This window comes from Choloepus didactylus, chromosome 3, assembly GCF_015220235.1.
Source record: "Choloepus didactylus isolate mChoDid1 chromosome 3, mChoDid1.pri, whole genome shotgun sequence".
Classification (NCBI taxonomy): Eukaryota; Metazoa; Chordata; class Mammalia; order Pilosa; family Megalonychidae; genus Choloepus; species Choloepus didactylus.
The window spans coordinates 208,531,914-208,551,617 of NC_051309.1; the positions used below are offsets into that span (position 1 = coordinate 208,531,914).

At 35.1% G+C, this 19,704-nt stretch overlaps 1 protein-coding gene across 3 annotated transcripts in view; it reads right to left on the reverse strand.

Moving 5' to 3' along the window:
- TUSC3 (tumor suppressor candidate 3) overlaps positions 1–19,704 on the reverse strand; it is a 306,555-nt gene that overhangs the window by 49,508 nt on the left and 237,343 nt on the right. For all 3 annotated transcript variants that reach the window (XR_005216025.1, XM_037831243.1, XM_037831242.1), the window contains exon 7: positions 142–205. Coding sequence is in view for 2 of the 3 variants with exons in the window: in XM_037831243.1 (XP_037687171.1) it covers positions 142–205 (64 nt within the window). In the remaining variant the exon portion in view is untranslated. The remainder of the gene's footprint in view (positions 1–141; positions 206–19,704) is intronic.

A 19,704-nucleotide genomic window follows, 5' to 3' on the forward strand; every position in this document is an offset into this window, starting at 1 on the left:
CAGAAATTAGTCATATAGTAAATTTTAAAATTTAGTATCTTTTAAAAGTCTTGATATTTACTACCAGGAAAAATAAATATCCATTTGATAGCATGCAACTTCAGCTTCCCGTTTTCAAACCATCAGTATTTTAAAGGATACTCAGTACAAGAATAATATGTGACTCTGCCACGAATTGAGCCTGGCTGCTTCCATGAATGTAGCTCTATAAAACAACAAAGAAACAAAAATTTCAATCTGGGAAACAGGCATACTTATTTTGTAGCTTTATGTCATGAAGAAAAACAAAGGACAAATCTAATTAAGCTCCTATTTATAATTCCTTGGAAAAAATTGTTAACTGGAAATAGATGAAAATGTTGACATTACTGTATTAAACTATACTAAACTGTAGAAAGCAACTTAATATCAATAACTTTTTCAATGATTTATCACAGATATACACAATGTAATGATTCTTTCAGTTACTGTAAAAATGCACTTGACAGCATAAGATACAAATTAGAGCAAATATTTTTATCTGATTCTTTATCCTTTAAAATAAGCCAAAAAGAAACTGTCAAATGTCAAAATACTACTCTCCATGTTTTCAAAGTTTTTAAAATAAGGAGTTAGCTTTATAAATGCATTCAATTTATTTTACCATTTAAATTGATGTTTTTTGTTTTTTTTTTTTTCAAAATAAAAGTATCATTATTTTTACCTCCTGGAGAAATGCTCAACTTTTCTATACCTAGGATGAACTATAGTAGTTGATAATTCAATTACAGAATATCTGACACAAATCTTCATCTAGACTGTTGCTTCTAAAAAACTGATTCACACAGTATTTCTGTTGTTAATGTCTCTTATGAAAATTAATTGCTATGTAGTTAAAATGATTCTTTTCTTATATTTTCCCAGTATTTAGTAAATGAAAAACCTGATACCTTAAAATATAAATCAATACTCTCAATTTTACATTGCTTATGACGCATACATGCATCATTTGAAAGGACCAAAGTGGCTTGGCGTGGCTTGTTCAATATTTTTCTTCTCTCATTATTTCTGACAGAAGGTATGGCTAAAACCATGTGTGTGTTTTAATGGAATAAGTATCTAACTAGGATTCAGAACCTTATTCCTTCCTGACATTAACCCTTGACAGTCTCTCATAATTCAGTATTCCCTCATGTACAAAATTAGGAAAAGAATTAGATGATTCCCTAAGGTCTTTTAAAAACTAGTTTTCTTTGTTTTGTCATTAATCCTGTCTTGGTATTTGCACGTAAAGGCTGTTCTCTGTATTCTGGACTAAACTGACTGTCTCTGTTCCCATCTCTAATTTCTAAGTAATTACTGCAGTGCTGCCTCCTCTGAAGATGTGCTTAGATACATCCTTTAAGTATAGCTTTAGGCAAACTGGCTAGCAAATAGCCAATTCTAGTTTACATGCTCTGTAACTGCTGAGGAATCCTACTATATTGTTCTTCTTCTATGTCTTCATTTAGATGTCCCTATACAGAAACAAGCATAGCTTTGAAATTAATACTCTAGCTGCCAGGTACTCATTTAAAATTCGTAACATTTTCAATGGATAGCAATAATACATTATAAAAAAAAAAAAACAATACATAGCAAAACAAATGAAAAAAGTATAATTAATGCTTGGCATCACTTCAAGTCTGATTAGAAACTAAAGCAATAAAAACTAAGACTAAAGCTTTATTCTTCAAAAAACATTTATAAAAGCAAGGATCATATTAAATATAACCATAACAAGCTTTAACATGCACTCATTTTATGTCAGGCAAGCTTTACATGCAATAGCTCACTTAATTCTATCAGTCCTACTAGAATTAATTAAGGTAAGTATTTTTATTACAGTCATTTTATAGATGGGTAACTGAAGCTGTGAGAGAAACCTCGTCCAAGTTTTCACATCTAATATATGAAGCTCTGGGATTTTAACTTAGGTTTATTTGATTTCAGATCTTGAACTCTTACCCACTCCATACTACCTTATCATCTTGTCATGTGCTGGACCCTGGACCAGGTCTTTCTTATCTTATCCCATTGTATCCTCTGAATAATAGTTATTATCATCTCATCTTCCAAATAAGGAAACTGAGACTTGGAGAAATACACTAACTTGCTCAAGATTGAAAAACTAGTAACTGGTAGAGCTTGGATTGAATCCAGGGTCTGATGAACTTCAGGGTCCAAGCCCTCCCACCATATAACAACTTACAAAAAGGCAGGAAGAAAAATCAAGTAAAATATTTTGTGAAAGCTTTATTTGGCAGAGAATTAAATGTTGACAGTTATTTATAAATATTTTAATATAACAGTGCAAGATAATATGCCAAGTTTTATACAAACCTACAAGGTGGGTTCCCTATATTAAAATCACAAATGTAGAGAAGCAAAACTTGAGACATTTTTTTTTAAGCAAGACTTTTTATTGATCAAACTTTCGTCAAGGTCACCAAAATCTCAAGCCTGGTTCTCTCCCATTTCAGACTTGCATATCCAGTGTATACATCTCCATCATGGAGGATACAGCCATTCACGCAAAAGTCTAAAAGGAATCTAAAATCTAAATAGTCAAAATGAACTCTTGTTCAGCCTCCCTTCCTATCCCAGAAGTTGCTTCTTTCTCATTCTCCCCTATCTCAGTAAACAGCAACTTAATTTTTCCAGTTGTTTAGACCAAAACCTTGGAGCTATTCTTGCCTCCTTCCTTCCTTCCTTTCTGATTTTTACCTATTCTGATCAGTGGGGGAAACATCAGTAACTAATTGTAATTTACTCATAAATATATATATTCATATAGTACTTATAAGTTATGGACAATTCCTCCTTCTCTCCCTCTCTTCTTTCTTTCCTTCCATTCATTTATACACCCAATCGTTCAAAAAATACTGTTGGTTCTACTTTCAATATCCACCCCAAATCCACACACTTGTCACCACTTCCAGGAGGAACTAGCCTCAAATAGTCACCATCTCTTGCCTACATTATTACAATAGCCTCCTTTCCTCTCCTCCCCTCTCCTCCATAGTCTATTTGCCTGTCAAATGAATCCTGTTAAAACAAGTCAGATACTATTTTTATGTGACTCCGAACTCTTCAATGCTTTCTCAAAAGTGTGAGAAAAATATCGGATGAAGAAATCCATTTTCCAGTCACAACACCAAAGAACCTACATATCTCAATACATAATTTAGAAACACAGTTAAGTTAAAAAAAAAAAAAAAAAAAAGATTTCACACTTTTCACTAGCTGTGTTCACTTGAACAAATTACTGAACCAGGATTATCTCATCTTTAAAAAATGAAAAGGTAAACATCCCTCAAGATATTGTTCTAAAAATCAAGTAAGATGTCATATTAAATAATTAGCAAACACAGTACCTGGCTTTCTCTGCAGCACATAATCAAGAATAGGCAAATTATTTTAAAATCTCTATTCCTAACAAATTATTTGTACCTTCTTAACATTAAATAAGCATGCTTAAATGACATTCAGAAATTCATTTTATTTTCATAGGTGAATTTAATATGCTGAACTGACATTTTAAAAGATGATATTCAGGAGCCTGTATTAACATTTGACTTTTGTCCATCATCTTTAATCATCACAATCACCTCAAGACCAGATATGCCCAGGGACTTCAGGATTTAATAAACTGGAATTCATTCAAGATACGATTATTGAGCAATTATTTTGTAGTAGGTACTGATTTAGGCTATAGGGATCCAGAAGTAAACAAAATAGAAAAAAAAAATATGCTCTCAAGTTGTTGAGAGCACATTCTGTCTACTAAAATCAACAGACATTGGCACACACTAAAAGCCATAAGAACAAAATTAAGAGCAATGTGTACGAAAAAAGTATTCCAGAGGTCTTAAGCACTGAACTTAAATAGTTTTGTCTTTTTTTTTCCCCCACTTATCGGGCCACCTAAAGCAATGACTTAGTTCAATTAAGACTCAACTAAAGTCCATACTTTTAAACTTTTCTTAAAAATCTGCATTTAAGTAATGCCACTACTTTCAAAATTCTTTGAAAGAAGAAACACTGGGTAATGAATTCTTTACACTTTTGGCATGATGTTGATTTACCTTTCCGTCTCTGATTTTTACTATTTCTGATAGAGGAAAAATACCAGTAATTAATGCTAATTTACTTACAAATAAATATCCATCTTGTATTTATAAGTTATGGACAGTGTGTTTGCAGATCAGATGAAAAGTCAAGGAGGGAATGTGCATGTCTTTTGATACCAGTATTTCCATAGATACAAATGTTTTGATAAACTATTAATATAAATGTTCTTCATTCATCCAGTCCACTGAACACTTCATAGAGCTATGAACAAAATCAAATGAAAAGAACGCACCATAAAAAATCCATTTATCAGAAAATACCATAACTTAGAGCCCAATTTTATTTGGAAGAAAAATTAGATGATTTGAAGTTTGCATAATGTAATATAAAAAATACTATTTTCTTAACTTGAAGTAACAAACTTAAAAATAAAAATTAACATCTTTTGTTTAATACAGTGGTTCAATACCTCTTATGTAAAAGTATCAGAAAATGAAATAGAAATTAAGCTAAATATACTATATGTCAGTAGATGAAATTTCATTCCATTTAACTTGTAAGTAAATTCTTGGGGAGATGATACCAACCATGATACTCTGTTTTTTCAATATTATTTAAAAATTATGTTCGTAGTGAATAATCATTAAGGAGGTTCTTTGGAAGCACTTTATGTTCTGCAAATAATAATGGCCAGTGTAGACCAAAAGGTTGTTGTCTGAGAAGGCAGCTGTAATGAAAAGCTCAATGAATCTGAGTCAGGAGTCTTGGTTTTTACTGCTAATAATATTCATTCAATTCAGGAAACTAGTTGTTTAGCTTGGCCACTTCAATCTTTTGGGTCTCAGTTATCTAGTTTGTAAAATAAAGACACTGAAATTGATTGCATCAAGGAAACAATATAGTGTACTAGTTTATAAAATGGATTTTAGTCAAAATGCCTGAAGTAGGACTGTTATCCTGGATCTGTCACAAGCGTGACCTAGAAAAAGTTAATCTAAAGCCTCAAACTGCTGAGCGGTATAATGGGAATAATAAAATGTGAAAAGTGAGTTAGATAATGTATGCAGAATACTTAGCATCAGGCCTAAAACCCAGTAAGCAATCAATAAATGTTACCAATCATTATTATTAATATTCATCTAAGATTTTCCAAATGAGCTTTAAATTTTTACTCTTACTCATCAGATTCAAAGTTGGTGAAACTAATGCCAATTGACTTTTGCTTATAGTTAGTAAATTAATAGTAAGACTAGGTCTGGGTTAAATTCTTCCGGCAGCAAACAATTTGAGTCTCTGTGTGTGTTTTAAAACTTCTCTTATTCAAGTCCTTACATTCTAAACATATTAAAATTATCAACTTCGAGAGCACAAGACAAAGCAACCAGCCTGTTTGAGGAACCCTAACAAAGACTGCCTCAGAAAAATGGGTTTTAGAGCAAAACCAAATATTAAAATAAGTAGAGCACAAAAAGTTGCTCAGTAATATACATAAGCCAAGACATAGCTCTTTTTAAGACAATAGTACATGGGTACAAATTAATTGTCATGTTTCCCATATTATTTGATAAAATACATGCTGGTATGCATTTGCTTTTGCCATTAAGTCTCAACTACAACTATGAAATATCTTTCTTTATTATTTCCTTTTCAGTTTATTTCTTGGAATATTAATGTCCAGGAAAGGATAATTTTGAACTGTTAAGACATGATATATTGTCTTAGAGAGTTAAAATTAATAGAAATACTTAAAGGTATTCTATGTACTTGCCACTGTACTATAATGCTGCTTAAGGTGTGTGCTGGTTTGGATGTATTATGTCCCCCAAAACTCCATATTCTTTGATGCAATCTTGTGTGGGCAAATGTATTGGTGTTGATTAGATTGGAATTCTTTGAGTGTTTCCATGGAGATGTGACTCAATCAACTGTGAGTGAAACATTTGGATAATTTCCATGGAGGTGTTCCCCTACCCATTCAGGGTAGGTCTTTACTGGATCACTGGAGTACTTTAAAAAGAGCCACAAAGGCCCAGATGCAGAGCAGCTGTGAGTGACATTTTGGAGAGCAACTAAGAGTGACATTTTGAAGAGGAGCTGCAGCTAAGAGAGGACAAAACACCCCAAGGGTAACATTTTGGAGAATGCCATTTTGAAACACAACCTAGGAGCAAGCGAACACCAGCCAGGTGCCTTCCGAGCTAACAGAGGTTTTCTGGATGCCAATGGCCATCCTTCACTGAAGGTACCCTATTGTTGATGCCTTAAGACTGTAGCGTTGCAACCAAATAAACCCCCTTTATAAAAGCCAATCCATTTCTGGTATTTTGCATCTGGCTGCATTAGCAAACTGGAACAAGGTGGAACCAATTAACTCATCTTTACTAAAAACAAATAAATAATAATAATAATAAAAAGTGAAATAAGGAAGGAAAGGAAGGGAGGAGGAAAGAAGGAAGGGAAGGAAGGAAGCAAGCCTACTGTTGAAAAAGTGGCAAAAGATGGTATCTTGGATAACCACTGTTACTGCACAGAACAAGCTGAAATCCCAAGATACTTATCACTCTTACATTCTAATGAAAGATTTCATTTTTTAATAGTTACACATTCTAGCCCTTTCCTTGGGGTCTTCTTTTTATTCATCAACCTATATCAAGTTCTCTGAAGCAGCATTAGTTATTGCTAGCCTGTTACACCATATGGCAGATGTGATATAGATAATACAATAGCTAGGCTGACTGACTCCTTCTGGATTTGCTTGAAAGAAGAGATATAAATAGGTATTATCTATATGCAGTTGGTAAAGAATATCACTGTGTTTGATTTCCCGAGGCAGCACATATCTCATGCTAGAAAATTCCTAAGCTCTTTATTAAATATTTGGCTTAAACTCAAAAATGATTACAACTGAGATATAAAAGAAAAAATTCTTTAGGAAAACAGTGATAAACCTTGATTACTTCCATCAGTTATTAGAAATAAGCTGCTACTCACTTGTTACCTGAAATTTATGGATTTTTTTTAGCCATTATAGATGAATGTATTGCATGATCTGTTGGGGAGTATAAAACTCTTACTTGCCCCAGCCATACTTCAAACAGGGCTTTTTTCAGTTTTTCTTATCCTAATTCAGGATCAAAAAGGTGGCTCTCTTAACCTAGGACAGTGATTCTCAAAAGAATTCTCAAAATTCTTTGTACATGAAATTTATCTTAGATGGCTTGTTTATCAAACTATATATCAAGATGCGAATATAATAGAACCAGAAATTTGCAGTGTTTATGAGCTGCAATTTCATTTTGTGGGAGGCTGTATGGGAAGAGGAGAAATGTACAATCTTGTAAAAGCTGTCAGAAAGCTACATATTCAGAGAAAACATCTTACTGGTAATTAACTGAGTTGTCTGTTTTTAACAATAAAAGAATTGCTATTGCAAGTCAAAGGGTGCAGGCAGCAAATTGGGCCCAAGCAGCAGAAGACACAACCAGGTTAATCAGACAGGTGAGCAAAGCTAACATCAAAGCATATCTCTACAAATTCAGAATTAGTCATCCTGTCCAGTATTCTGACAGGTTTTCCAGAATAAAATAAGAAATATGGTAAGAGTTACAAGGAGAAAGAAACTGAGACTACTGGAAATAGAAGAGCAAAATGGTGGTTTGTAGCTCCTAACCAGGCACTTGGAACAGTCCACAGTTTTTGGGTAATTGTGACTGCAGGCTAAGAAGGGCATGCTTAGCCCTGCATATTCAGACCTGCCTTCACAAAGAGTTGTGTGCCCTATTTAAAATAAAGTAGAAAAATATCTCTACTTATGAGCTTTATCTGAATTGCAGTGTCAATAGGACTGGTAGTCCATGTATTGTAAGTGAAAAGAAAAAAAAAAAAAGGAAATCAAACAATGAGCAAGCCAAATGAGGTATCTACGTGCGGCCCAGTGAGCCAGAGTTCCTGGACCACTGTTAAGGGAAAGGCCTATGGGTGAGATCCAAGGGAGTTCAGTCTTGAGCTCCCAGATGAATATGGTGAGCAGTGACAACTGTATAGAATTTAACTACTGTTAACATTTTTTCCCATGTGTGTGAGTATGTAAATTATGTATATTTAAAGTCAAAACTGAGATTGTATTGTGTATGTTTTGTATCTTGCTGCTCACTTGACATTACATGGTGAGCACTTCTCTAGGTCAGTAAAATATAAAACTGACAGTAATAGCTACAGGGGATTTCATAATTAAATGGAGTCCTTTTTGCATCTTATTAGCAGAACCCCCACTTAGGGTGGGGAGATGATAATGTGCCTTGTTAAAAAATGCCTCCCCTGCTCCTGCTAGGGGTGGCCATATGACTCAGCTATAGCAAGTTCAGATATACAAGTGGAAGTCTGCTCAATAGAGCTACTGGGGTTTTTGATACCATAGGACAGATTTGGCAAGCATGAACTTTTGTCCTTTTCCTTTTATCCTACCTGGTGCACAGATGTGAAACCTAGGAATATTGGGACCATTTTTAGACATAAGACAGCCAATTCCTCTGGGTAGAAAGACTCAAGGAGCATCCTTGGATCCTTGATGGCATGCTTTTTAAAGATGCTGTACCAGCATTGCTCTACTGACCCAATATTAATGACACCCTAAGCAGATATTCTGAAATAGTTCATAATAACTGCCCCTCCCTAGAAGGTCAGCCAGTAAGAACAGGGAGTACAGGGCTGGAAAACCCCTAGGATGGTATAAAACAACCCCAGCCCCCAGACAGTAGTGACACAGCTACTGGAGATAAACTATTTTTAGAGAAGCACCTCTCATTTTTTGAACAAAACCAATAATATGATCTATGAGAGAGAGCTGCTCATATCTACTGTATTTTTAAAATAAATGTTAATAAAAATAAAACACAAAAAGACTAAGCAAATTTCTTCTAAGTGCAAAGCAAAAGTTTAATAGGTTGTTTTCTGATTCAGCTAAGAAATTTTAGTAACTAGTATTTTGTTGACAAAAGACTTACTGATTTCATTTTATTTAGTAATAGAAGAAAACTTGAAATGCATAGTATACTTACTCTTTTAGAATTTTTTTGTAATTAAAGGAGTGGAAGCTAGTTAGTCCCCCTGAACAATAAACAACCAGGAACAACTAGTAAATAATCTGGAATAACTGCAAGGAAACAAACGTGACTGTCCACTCATCATACACCAACCTGAATCGGGAGGAATGCCTGAGATCGCAGCATAAAATCTGTAAGTAAAAACTGTTGATCCAAGCTAGGAGGTCCCTCCACCCATGGCCCGAGCTGCAAAGCCTGGTTGTACCAGAGAGCAGCTCTCTCCAAGCAAGTGAATACAACTCAGCTGAGCTCCAACTGGAGTTTTAATTAACAAATTGTGGACCGCTCGATACAAGTTACAAATCCCCAACAAGCAGACAGAGGCTTTGAGTGATGACTGACCTTGGAGAGCCGGAGGGTGGTGGAGGACTGGCCCTGAAGGGGGTTTTCTGTTGCTGTTTCTACTCAGTGGAGAAAGTCTCAGCCATTTTCAGTTCCCAGCACTCTGACCCAGGCAAGGGTGGAGATAGCACAGGCAGAGAGCAACCATTGAAATGCTAATGACCTCTCCCTAGGGGGATATCTTCCCTAAAAGGAAAGAAGTGGGTCCCAGCTCTACTACCTTCCTTCCATTCAGAACCAGACCCCAGAGCCTGGGGGAAAACAGCCATGGGCCACACCTCGTTGCACCAGTCTGGAGTTACAGGCTGACAGGCATCACATGCTGGGCAGAAACGCTCAGTGACCTGAGGCCTTACAGGGCGTACCAACTTTCTAAGACAGACCCTCAGGGGAACCGATACTGAATAGTTCTTCCTTCTGGGACCAGAGCCCAATCTGGGAAAACCTGATTAGGGTAACCAAGGAAACCATGCCCAGACAACAGAAAACTACAACCTACACTAAGATAAATGAAGTTATGGCCCAGTCAAAGGAACAAACTTACACTTAACTGAGATACAGGAATTTAAACAACTAATACTAAGTCAATTCAAAAAGTTTAGGGAAGATACAGCAAAAGAGATGAACCGTATAATGAACACACTGGGCATACATACAGTAGAAATTGAAAGTAGGAACACCACTAGCAGAATCTATAGTAATGAAAGGCACAGCACAAGAGATGAAAAACACAATGGAAACATACAACAGCAGATCTCAAGAAGCAGAAGAAAACACTCAGGAACTGGAGAACAAGGCACCTGAAAGCCTACACACAAAAGAACAGATAAAGAAAAGAACGGAAAAATACGAGCAACGTCTCCTAGAACTTAAAGAAAGACAAAATGAAAAAACAGGAATGTACGTATCATTGGTGTCCCAGAAGAAGACGACAAGGGAAAAGGGGCAGAAGCAATGATAGAAGAAATAATCAATGAAAATTTCCCATCTCTTATGGAAGACATAAAATTACAGATCCAAGAAGTGCAGTGTACCCCAAACAGAATAGATCTGAATAGGCCTAAGGCAAGACACTTAATAATCAGATTATCAAACGTCAAAAGATAACGAGAAAATCCTGAACGCAGAAGAGAAAAGCGATCCATCACATACAAAGGAAGCTTGATAAGACTATGTGTGGATTTCTCAATAGGAAACCATGGAGGCAAGAAGGAAGTGGGGTGATATATTTAAGATACTGAAAGAGAAAAACCACCAACCAAGAATCCTAGATCCGGCAAAACTGTCCTTCAAATATGAGGGAGAGCTTAAAATATTCTCAAACAGCCAATGAGAGAATTTCTGAACAAGATACCTGCTCTACAGGAAACACTAAAGGAAGCACTGCAGACAGAAAGGAAAAGACAGGAGTGAGACGTTTGGAACACAATTTTGGGAGACAGTAGCATAGCAATGTAAGTACACTGAACAAAGATGACTGTGAGCATGGTTGAAAGAGGAAGGTTAGGACCATGTGGGACACCAGAACAATAGATGAGGGATGAAGACTGGGACTGTATAACTCAGGAAAACCTAGGGTGCTCAACAATTGTAATAAAAGGTACAAATATGTTTTTACATGAGGTAGAACAAATGAATGCCAACATTGCAAGGTGTTAAAAATAGGGTGGGATTGGGGGGAAAATACAATCAGTGCAAACTAGAGGCTAGAATTAACAGAAACATTGTATTATGCTTCCTTTAATATAACAAAGGCAATATACCAAAGCTAAATGCATATGGGGGGGGAGGGGAATAGGGGAAGGGTATGGGACTCCTGGCATTGGTGATGTTGTCTGACTCTTTATTCTACTTTAGGTTAATGCTATCTTTCCTTTTGTTGCTTTCTAGCTGTCATGTTTTGTTTTTTTCTCTTTACTTCTCTTTTCTTTTGTCTCTCTGTCTTCTTTGACTCTTCCTCCTTCTCTGTGGAAGAAATGGAGATGTCCTTATACAGATAGTGGCGATGGTGCTGAATACATAAATATGTGATTATACAGGGAACCCACAATTGTTTACTTACAACAGAATGTATGGTGTGTGAACAAAACCATCTTAAAAGAAATGGGTTGATGAAGAAACCTTGAGGGCACTATATTGAGTGAAATAAGACACAATAAAGGCAAATATTCCAGGGGTCACTGATATGAACTAATTATAATATGTAAACTCATAGACATGAAATATAAATTACCAAGATATAGAATGAGGCTAAAGAATGGGGAGCAGTTGCTTATTATAAGCAGAATGTTCAACTAGAGTGAACTTAAATGTTTGGCAATGGACAGAGGTGATGGTAGCATGTTGTGAGAATAACTAACAGTGCTGAATGGTGTGTGAATGTGGTGGAAAGGGTAAGCTTAGAGTCACGTATGTCACCAGAAGGAAAGTTGGAGTCTAAAAGATGGGATTGTATAAAACAGTGTATCCTGTGGTGGACAATGTCCATGATTAACTATACAAATACTAGAAATCTCTCTCACAAACTAGAACAAATGTATGAAGCTATAACTAAAAGTTAATAATAGAGAGGCATATAGGAAAAAATATATATACCTATTGTAAACTATGTACTATAGTTAGTAGTATTTTAACATTCTTTCATCAACATAACAAATGTACTATACCAAAACTATGAATCAATAATGGAGGGGGGTGGTGGTTAGGGGTATGGGAGGATTGGAGTTTCCTTTTTTTGGTCTTTATTTCTTTTCTGGAGTAATGAAAATGTTCTAAAAATTGAAAAAAAAAAATTGTGGTGATGGATGCACAGCTGTATGACGGTACTGTGGGCAACTGATTGCACCCTTTGGATCTTTGGATAGTTGTACGGTATGTGAACAATCTCCATAAAATACATACATAAATATATATATATTTAAAAAAAATTCAAAGTGAAAAATTATTTGCTATACTCTTTACCATTTTTAAAGAGTTTTTAACATAAGATACACTGAATATCTAAATCTACAATTCAAATGCTTTTATACTGTCACATCAGATACATATGAAAAGTATCATCAAAATGTGTGTGTGTTTGTTTTTTATGCTGGGGAAAAAAGCAACTATCAAGGAAGACTGATATTCTCATGTTATTATTACAAATTTAAATACAAACTGCCAGAATAAACAACCAAGGTATACAGCTTAAAATTTATATCATTCTGTGCTAATATAAAAATAATAGTGACTTTATTTTTCCCAAATATTTTGCATCTGTGAATAAGTAAGTCTAAGAAATGTTTTAGGAACAGAGTACCTCTGTGCCCTAATCTAGCTTTGCCAATAAGTTGAATGATTTCTCCCAGGAAAGCCATTTAACTTCTCTTTAATTCATTTTCCCAGTGCAGATCACTTTTTCTTTCTTAAGGGTCTATTAGGGAATAAAAAAGATGTCGTTATGAAGCAAAATAATGTGTTTAAGCAAAAAATAAATAAGAATCATTGTATTCCTTTTAAGAATAGTTTTAAAATTTTCTCTTTTTTCTATGTCTGTCCACAATATTCTCAGTATACACAGTTATATATAAGCATATTCATGTGGATGACAAGGACCCTGGGTGGTCAGCAAATTATTCCTGAATAATGTGCTTTTTAGCATATCTGTTGAATTGTCCTCTGATCAACATTATCTGGACTTTGTATGTATTCATGGTCATTATCTCATTAACTGCAATACCGGCAAAATATTGCTAAATTTGAGTCCCATTAAATCATGTTGCCTTATCTGCTATGATAGTTTTTCTATTCTGGTATTTTAGATGGCTTTAGTTTACATCTTTGAAACCTCTCTTATATTGCCTCAAGAATGGTTCTTCCTCTAAAGTTCACCTAATGCCAATTGCTTTAGAAGTCTAGTGTCATCCATTTTCTCCATATGTCCAAGACTACTGTATTCTGAAGTGCAAGTCTGGGAAGTCACTGCTTTAAATCTTTGACATCAGAGACTTTCCCTTGACATTTGTTGTAAAATACAGGACAATAGTACCATAAAGAAAAGCTGTCTAAAACATGAAAATGGCACCGATATGGATTCAGATATTAGACCTATACATATGAGGCTACTGGTGTAATTCCTATTTCTTTAAGCTTACTGTTTGAAAACTACAGATTAACACATTGTTCTTTAAATTTAATCAATATACTATCAATGTTAATCCAGGTATATGAGAAGTGTTTTATATATAACAGGCTGATAGAGAACATCTGGTTCTACTACAGAAACTTTATAGCACTGAATACAATCATCCTCAATAGAGGTTCTATACTCTAATGATTAGGAACTATGGTTCCAAACCCTGCTGCTGGGTTTGAATCTTAGCTGGGATTGGACATGTTATTTAACCAACCTATGGTTCACGTTCCCCGTCTATAAAATGGGGATAAAAGAGTATCTACTTCATAAGGTTTTTTTAAGCATTAAAGTTTTTTAAAAAGTGTGACACAAAGTAAGCCTTCAGTAAGTATAAGCTATTACTATTTTTGTTATTATTATATTTATTTATTCCATAAATATTTATTGAGTGTCTAACATGTCTAACATGTGACAGGTACTTTCCTAGACAGTTGATATAAGAGAGTGAATAGATCAAATATCCCTGGCCTAAAGAGGCTTACATTCTAGTGCATGTGTGGGGAGTGAGGGATTGGGAGGGATCAGGCAATAAACACTGAATGTATAAATATAAATAATACAAAATAAATTGTATAGTATATTATAAAGTGCTAAGTGCTGTAAGAAAAGAAAAAAGTAGAGCACAGTAAAGGGAAGTGTTGATTGTAGGGGGCAGGTTGCAGTTAAAATGGAGGGGGATGGGTCAGTGATAATGTCATTAAGAAGGTGGCATTTGAGCAAAGACTCACACAAAGAAAGCTAATTAGCCATAATTTTTTGAGGGAACCTTTTACAAGGCAGAGGAAATAATGGCTAGTGCAAAGCCTTTAAGGTAGAAATGTGTTCCAGGAATAAGGAGGAGGTTTTTCTTTTGTAATCAGGAAGCTTTTTTTTTTTTTTCCCTAAAACAGAGAATCATGCTGGAGAAGAGAGAAAAAAAAAAGATTCTTCTATTGGTTCTTAGTAAAACTGAATAAATTGAAAACAGGTTAAACTAGTAGAGAGAGAACAAGAAATTGTATATTTATTATTCATTATTATTCATGCTAAGACATAAATGTAACCTCAGAGTTTATTTATTCTGTATTGAAATACCTGGCTTGAATTAATCCCAGATGCTTGGAGATAGGTCATAACTCTTCATTGGTATAATTATTTCAGAATTATTGCTATCAACTCTAAAGCCTTTCTTTGATAATCATTATGGCAGTTCTAGTTTACCAAGTATAACTACTATATAAAATGTAGTATTTGTATTGTAAAGTAGAAATTTGAGGTAACTAAACATTTTATGGTTGGAAAAAGCTGTAAGAAGCAATTTGTTTCATCCCTCTTCCTTTAGATGATGGCATAATGATTTCAGTAAACTTGGGGTTTTAAAAAATGAAAATTTCAAAACAAAACAATTCTATATACTGCTCTTTTTGTTTATACAAATTTATTTTATAGGTTAATCATCCAAATTCTTTATAAATGTATTTGAGACAAAGGGCTATGAAAAAGAATGTTATATTCATGCTCCCAACAATGGAGCACTTTTAGGGAAAATATCACCCAGAATCGGAATAATACTTTAATATGTACACGTAATTTATACGCACCATCTTCAACACAATTTCTACAACCAACTGGCTAACAGTCATGCTTAATCATAGCTTCAATGAGGAGGTACGCTTCATAATGTACTTTCACTAAAAGAAAATTTAATAAATCAGATATTAACATACAATTTGTACTCAATTAAGCCCTTTTCAAATGAGGCCAGGAACATGAATAAGAGACAAATTGTTTTGTGAGAAATGTTTTTAAACACAATTTCTATTGAAAAATAATGCTCCAACTGACAAAAATCATTTAGTTTCCTTAAAATCTTTGAATTGATGACACTGATTGAACTTCTCTTACTGTCAGCTTCTTCTTGAACAAAAAATAGCAACATTGTTTAGATTTTTCTTTTAAAAATTTAATATTAACTTTAAATGCTTACACACATGCAAATTATATATAGATATGTGTATTTACAGGTAGATGTGTGTGGGGAAAACAGAAAAGCATTCAGAAAGCCACAGAAAACTGTAAACTATCGTTACCTTTGGAAGGATTTGCACATTGGGAAGACAGTAATTATGTTAGTTTAGATATATTATGTCCCACCCAGCGCCATATTCTTTGATGCAATCTTGTGTGGGTGGACATATTAGTGTTGATTAGATTGGAGTCCTTTGAGTGTTTCCATGGAGATGTGCCTCAGTCAACTGTGAGTGAAACGTTTCATTGGATAATTTCCATGGAGGTATTAACCTGCCCATTCAGGGTGGGTGTTAACTGGATCACTGTAGTCGTATAAAGGAATTCACAGACAGAAGGACCTAAGAGCAGCTAAGAGTGATATTTTGGAGAGGAGCTGCAGCTAAGAGAGGACAAAACACCCCAAGAGCAACATTTGCAGAACGTCATTTTGAAATGCCACCTGGGAGCAAGCGAATGTCCTGAGCTAACAGAGGGTTTCCGGATGCCAATGGCCATTCTTTTGTGAAGGTACCCGATTGCTGATGCTTTACCTTGGACACTTTATGGCCTTCAGACTATAACTTTGTAACCAAATAAACCCCCTTTATAAAACCCAATCCATTTCTGGTATTTTGCTTAATGGCAGCAAAACCGGAACAGTAATGAAAGGAAGAATTTTATATTTTCTTTAATATAGTTCTGTATTATTTGAATCCTTTACAACTTTTACAAAAAACAGTATTTGTGGGTTATCTGTGGATCAACATGTTCTTTTAAAGAAAATCAAAAATATTTACTCTTGCTATCAATTGGTTGGTAATATTCTAGAAAAATAAGAATTGATCACAAATGCTGTGGACAAATCAAATTTTAAAAATGACTGAAAAATATCCATCTGATATAACCACACGGAAATACATGGTAACCTAAGTGAATGTGGTTTTCAATGGAGTGCTGGGTATGAAAGCCACATTGAAATTCACTGAAGAATGAATAGAAAAGTGAAGAAACTTAATGCATATAGAATATTCTTTTAGTAGTTCATGTAGGAAATGAGATTATCTAATGAGTGTGAAGGATAGAAGTATAGTAGTGAGAAAGATTAGGACTGTGGAATACATTAAATCAAAACCTTATTCCTGACTTTCTATAATATTTTCCAAATAAGGGCAAAGTAAACAGGACTGTGGGTTGGTAAAGTGAAAGAGGATGGGGATTCTGGAGAGTCCTTGGCAGACCAGTTAAATCTCTTTAGAGGGTTATAAATAGGAAACTAGGAGAGCTCTGAGAAAATGGTTAAGGAAGGAAAACCAGAAGAACCAAGAATAAGAGAATAGAAGAAATTGACTGAGATCTTCGTGTTGGGACTCTTAGAAATTTAGATGAGTTTTCAAGTGGTTCCCAAATGAGTGGTTTAAGAAGGATGGATAGATAGGTGAGAGAATTTGAAGAGAAAAATGATAAAATAAAATCAGTGTGTTAAAAGAATCAACAGAATGAATGCTCAGAACAAAGAGACTTAAAAAAAAAAGATTTTATCATGTCTGAAGACAGAAGAGCAAATCTGATAACCTTTAAAAGTCCTTTAAGGCCCTGTTATGTGTGAAGCCCTAGATTAAATGCTGGGAACACAACTATGGAACCAGACAGACAGACTCAAAGATCCTGAGGTCTAGCGGGGGGTCAAAATACTATAAATGCTGGAGAAGCTGTTCCGGTTTGCGAATGCTGCCACTATTGCTTGTGCTGCCATTACCCGAAATACCAGAAATGGACTGGCTTTTATGAAGGGGATTTATTAAGTTCAAATTTAGAATTATAAGGCATCAACAAGAGGATACCTTCACTGAAGGTCTGGAATACCTCTGTCAGCTGAAAAGGCACGTGGCTGGCATCTGCAGGTCCTCTGCTCACAGGCTGTGTTTCAAAATGGCTTTCTCCAAAATGTCTTTCAGCTTCTCTTTTAGCTCCTCTCTCAGCTCCTGTGCGTCCTTGCTTCTTTCTTCCAAAGAGTTTCTCTCTAAGCATCTGGGGATCCTTTCTCAGGTTCTCTGAGGCAAACTCTGGGTTTCATCTCTTAGCTTAGCATCTCCAAACATCCTTCTGTCTGCAACTCCAAGCATCTCTTAAGTACTGCAGTGAACTAATCAAGCCCCACCCTAAATGGGTGGGCTCCACACCTCCATGGAAACAATTCAATCAAAGGTTCCACCCTAATCAACAGACTAATCAGTCTGCCCCCACACAACTGCATTAAAGAATATGGCTTTTTCTGGGGGACACAATATATTCAAAACTGGCACAGAAGTATACCTATTCACTGTTGGTGGAATGTAGAATTGTGCAGCTGCTCTGGAGGACAGTGTGGCAATTCCTTAGGGAGCTAAGTATAAAACTGCCATATGATCTAACAATCCTATTACTAGGTATATACTCAGAAGAACTGAAAGCAGGGACTCAAATAGATATTTTCACACCTATGTTTATGGTGGCATTATTCCTGAATGCCAATGGATGGAGGTGGCCTAAGGGTACACTGACTGTTGAAAAGAAGGGCAAACTGGTGTATATATATGATGGAATACTGTGTGGCTGCAGGAAAGAATGAAATTGCAGGAAAGAATGAAGTCATGATGCATGCAATGACATGAATGAACCTTGAGGACATAATGTTGAGCGAAATAAGTCAGAAACAAAAGGACAAATATTGTATGGTCTCACTAATATGAACTAACTATAATGAGAAAAGTGTTAAACTTGAGAGCATAGGTTATTAGGAGATAGAAAGAGGGCGGAGATTTGGCAATTGATGCCTAGGGAGTATAGAATATTTAATAAGGTAGATCGTAAAGGTTCAGAAACAGATAGCACAATACTATGTGATGGTAACACAATATTTTAAGTGAAATTAACAAAGCTGAGTGTATTTCTGAAAGATTAGAGTTGTATATGTCACCAGAAAGAAAGCTAGAGGATAAAAACTGGGACTTTATAACTTAGCAAAACCTAGAGTGAACGATGATGGTAGCTAATCATAGAAATACAAAAAAAATTTTATATGAACTAGAACAAATATAGGTCACATTACAAGGTGTTAATAATGGGGTGGTATATGGGAACATACAATTAATGCAAACTAAGGTCTGTAGTTAACAGTAACATTGTAATATTCTTCTATTAATTGTAACAAAGGCACAATACCAAAGCTAAATGTCAATAAGAGGGTTGGTATAAGGGAGCTGTGTGGATTTTTTCTTTCTTTCTTTCTTTCTTTCTTTTAGGAAGAAATGTGAATGTTCTCATATAGATTGTGGTGGTGAATGCATAACTATATTATTATACCTGGAGCCAATGATTGTACACTTAGGATGGGTTGTATGGTGTATGAATACAACTGTTTAAAAAAAAAAAAAAATGGACACAGAAGAAGAAGCCCCAGGGAGCAGACAGAAACTGGAACTTAATGGAAACTGGAAGAGAAAGAAGACACTACCATGTGCCAAGACCTCTAAAGACTGCCAGCTTGTCAGAAGATTTTGGCCCCAGGAGAAGCAAGCCTTCTAGCCTCTGAAACCATGAGCCAATTAATTCCTGTTGCATGGTATTTGTTTTAGCAGCTAGGAAACTAATACAGATGCTAAAACCATTAGGTGAAAAGTTGCTGTTGTGGAACAAGATGGCAAGATCCAATCATCATCACCTTATCCAAATGACCAAATTTAAAGTTGCTGAGGCACATTTATGATTCGAAAACCCTGTGTTCCTCCTGTAGAAATTCAGTAAGAATTCTGCATCACCTATGAAACGCTACTGCCAAAAATATTTAACCCAAATCTAATCAAACTCGAAACCTAACTCAAGTTTATAAGAAATATAGTTAGAAGATATATAGATGATAGAGAAACAATGGAAAGTTATCATGAGGAAATGATCAGACAAATCCAGAATGTGGGGCATTCTATAAGGCCAGGTTTCTTCAAAAAGTCACTATCATTAAAACAAACA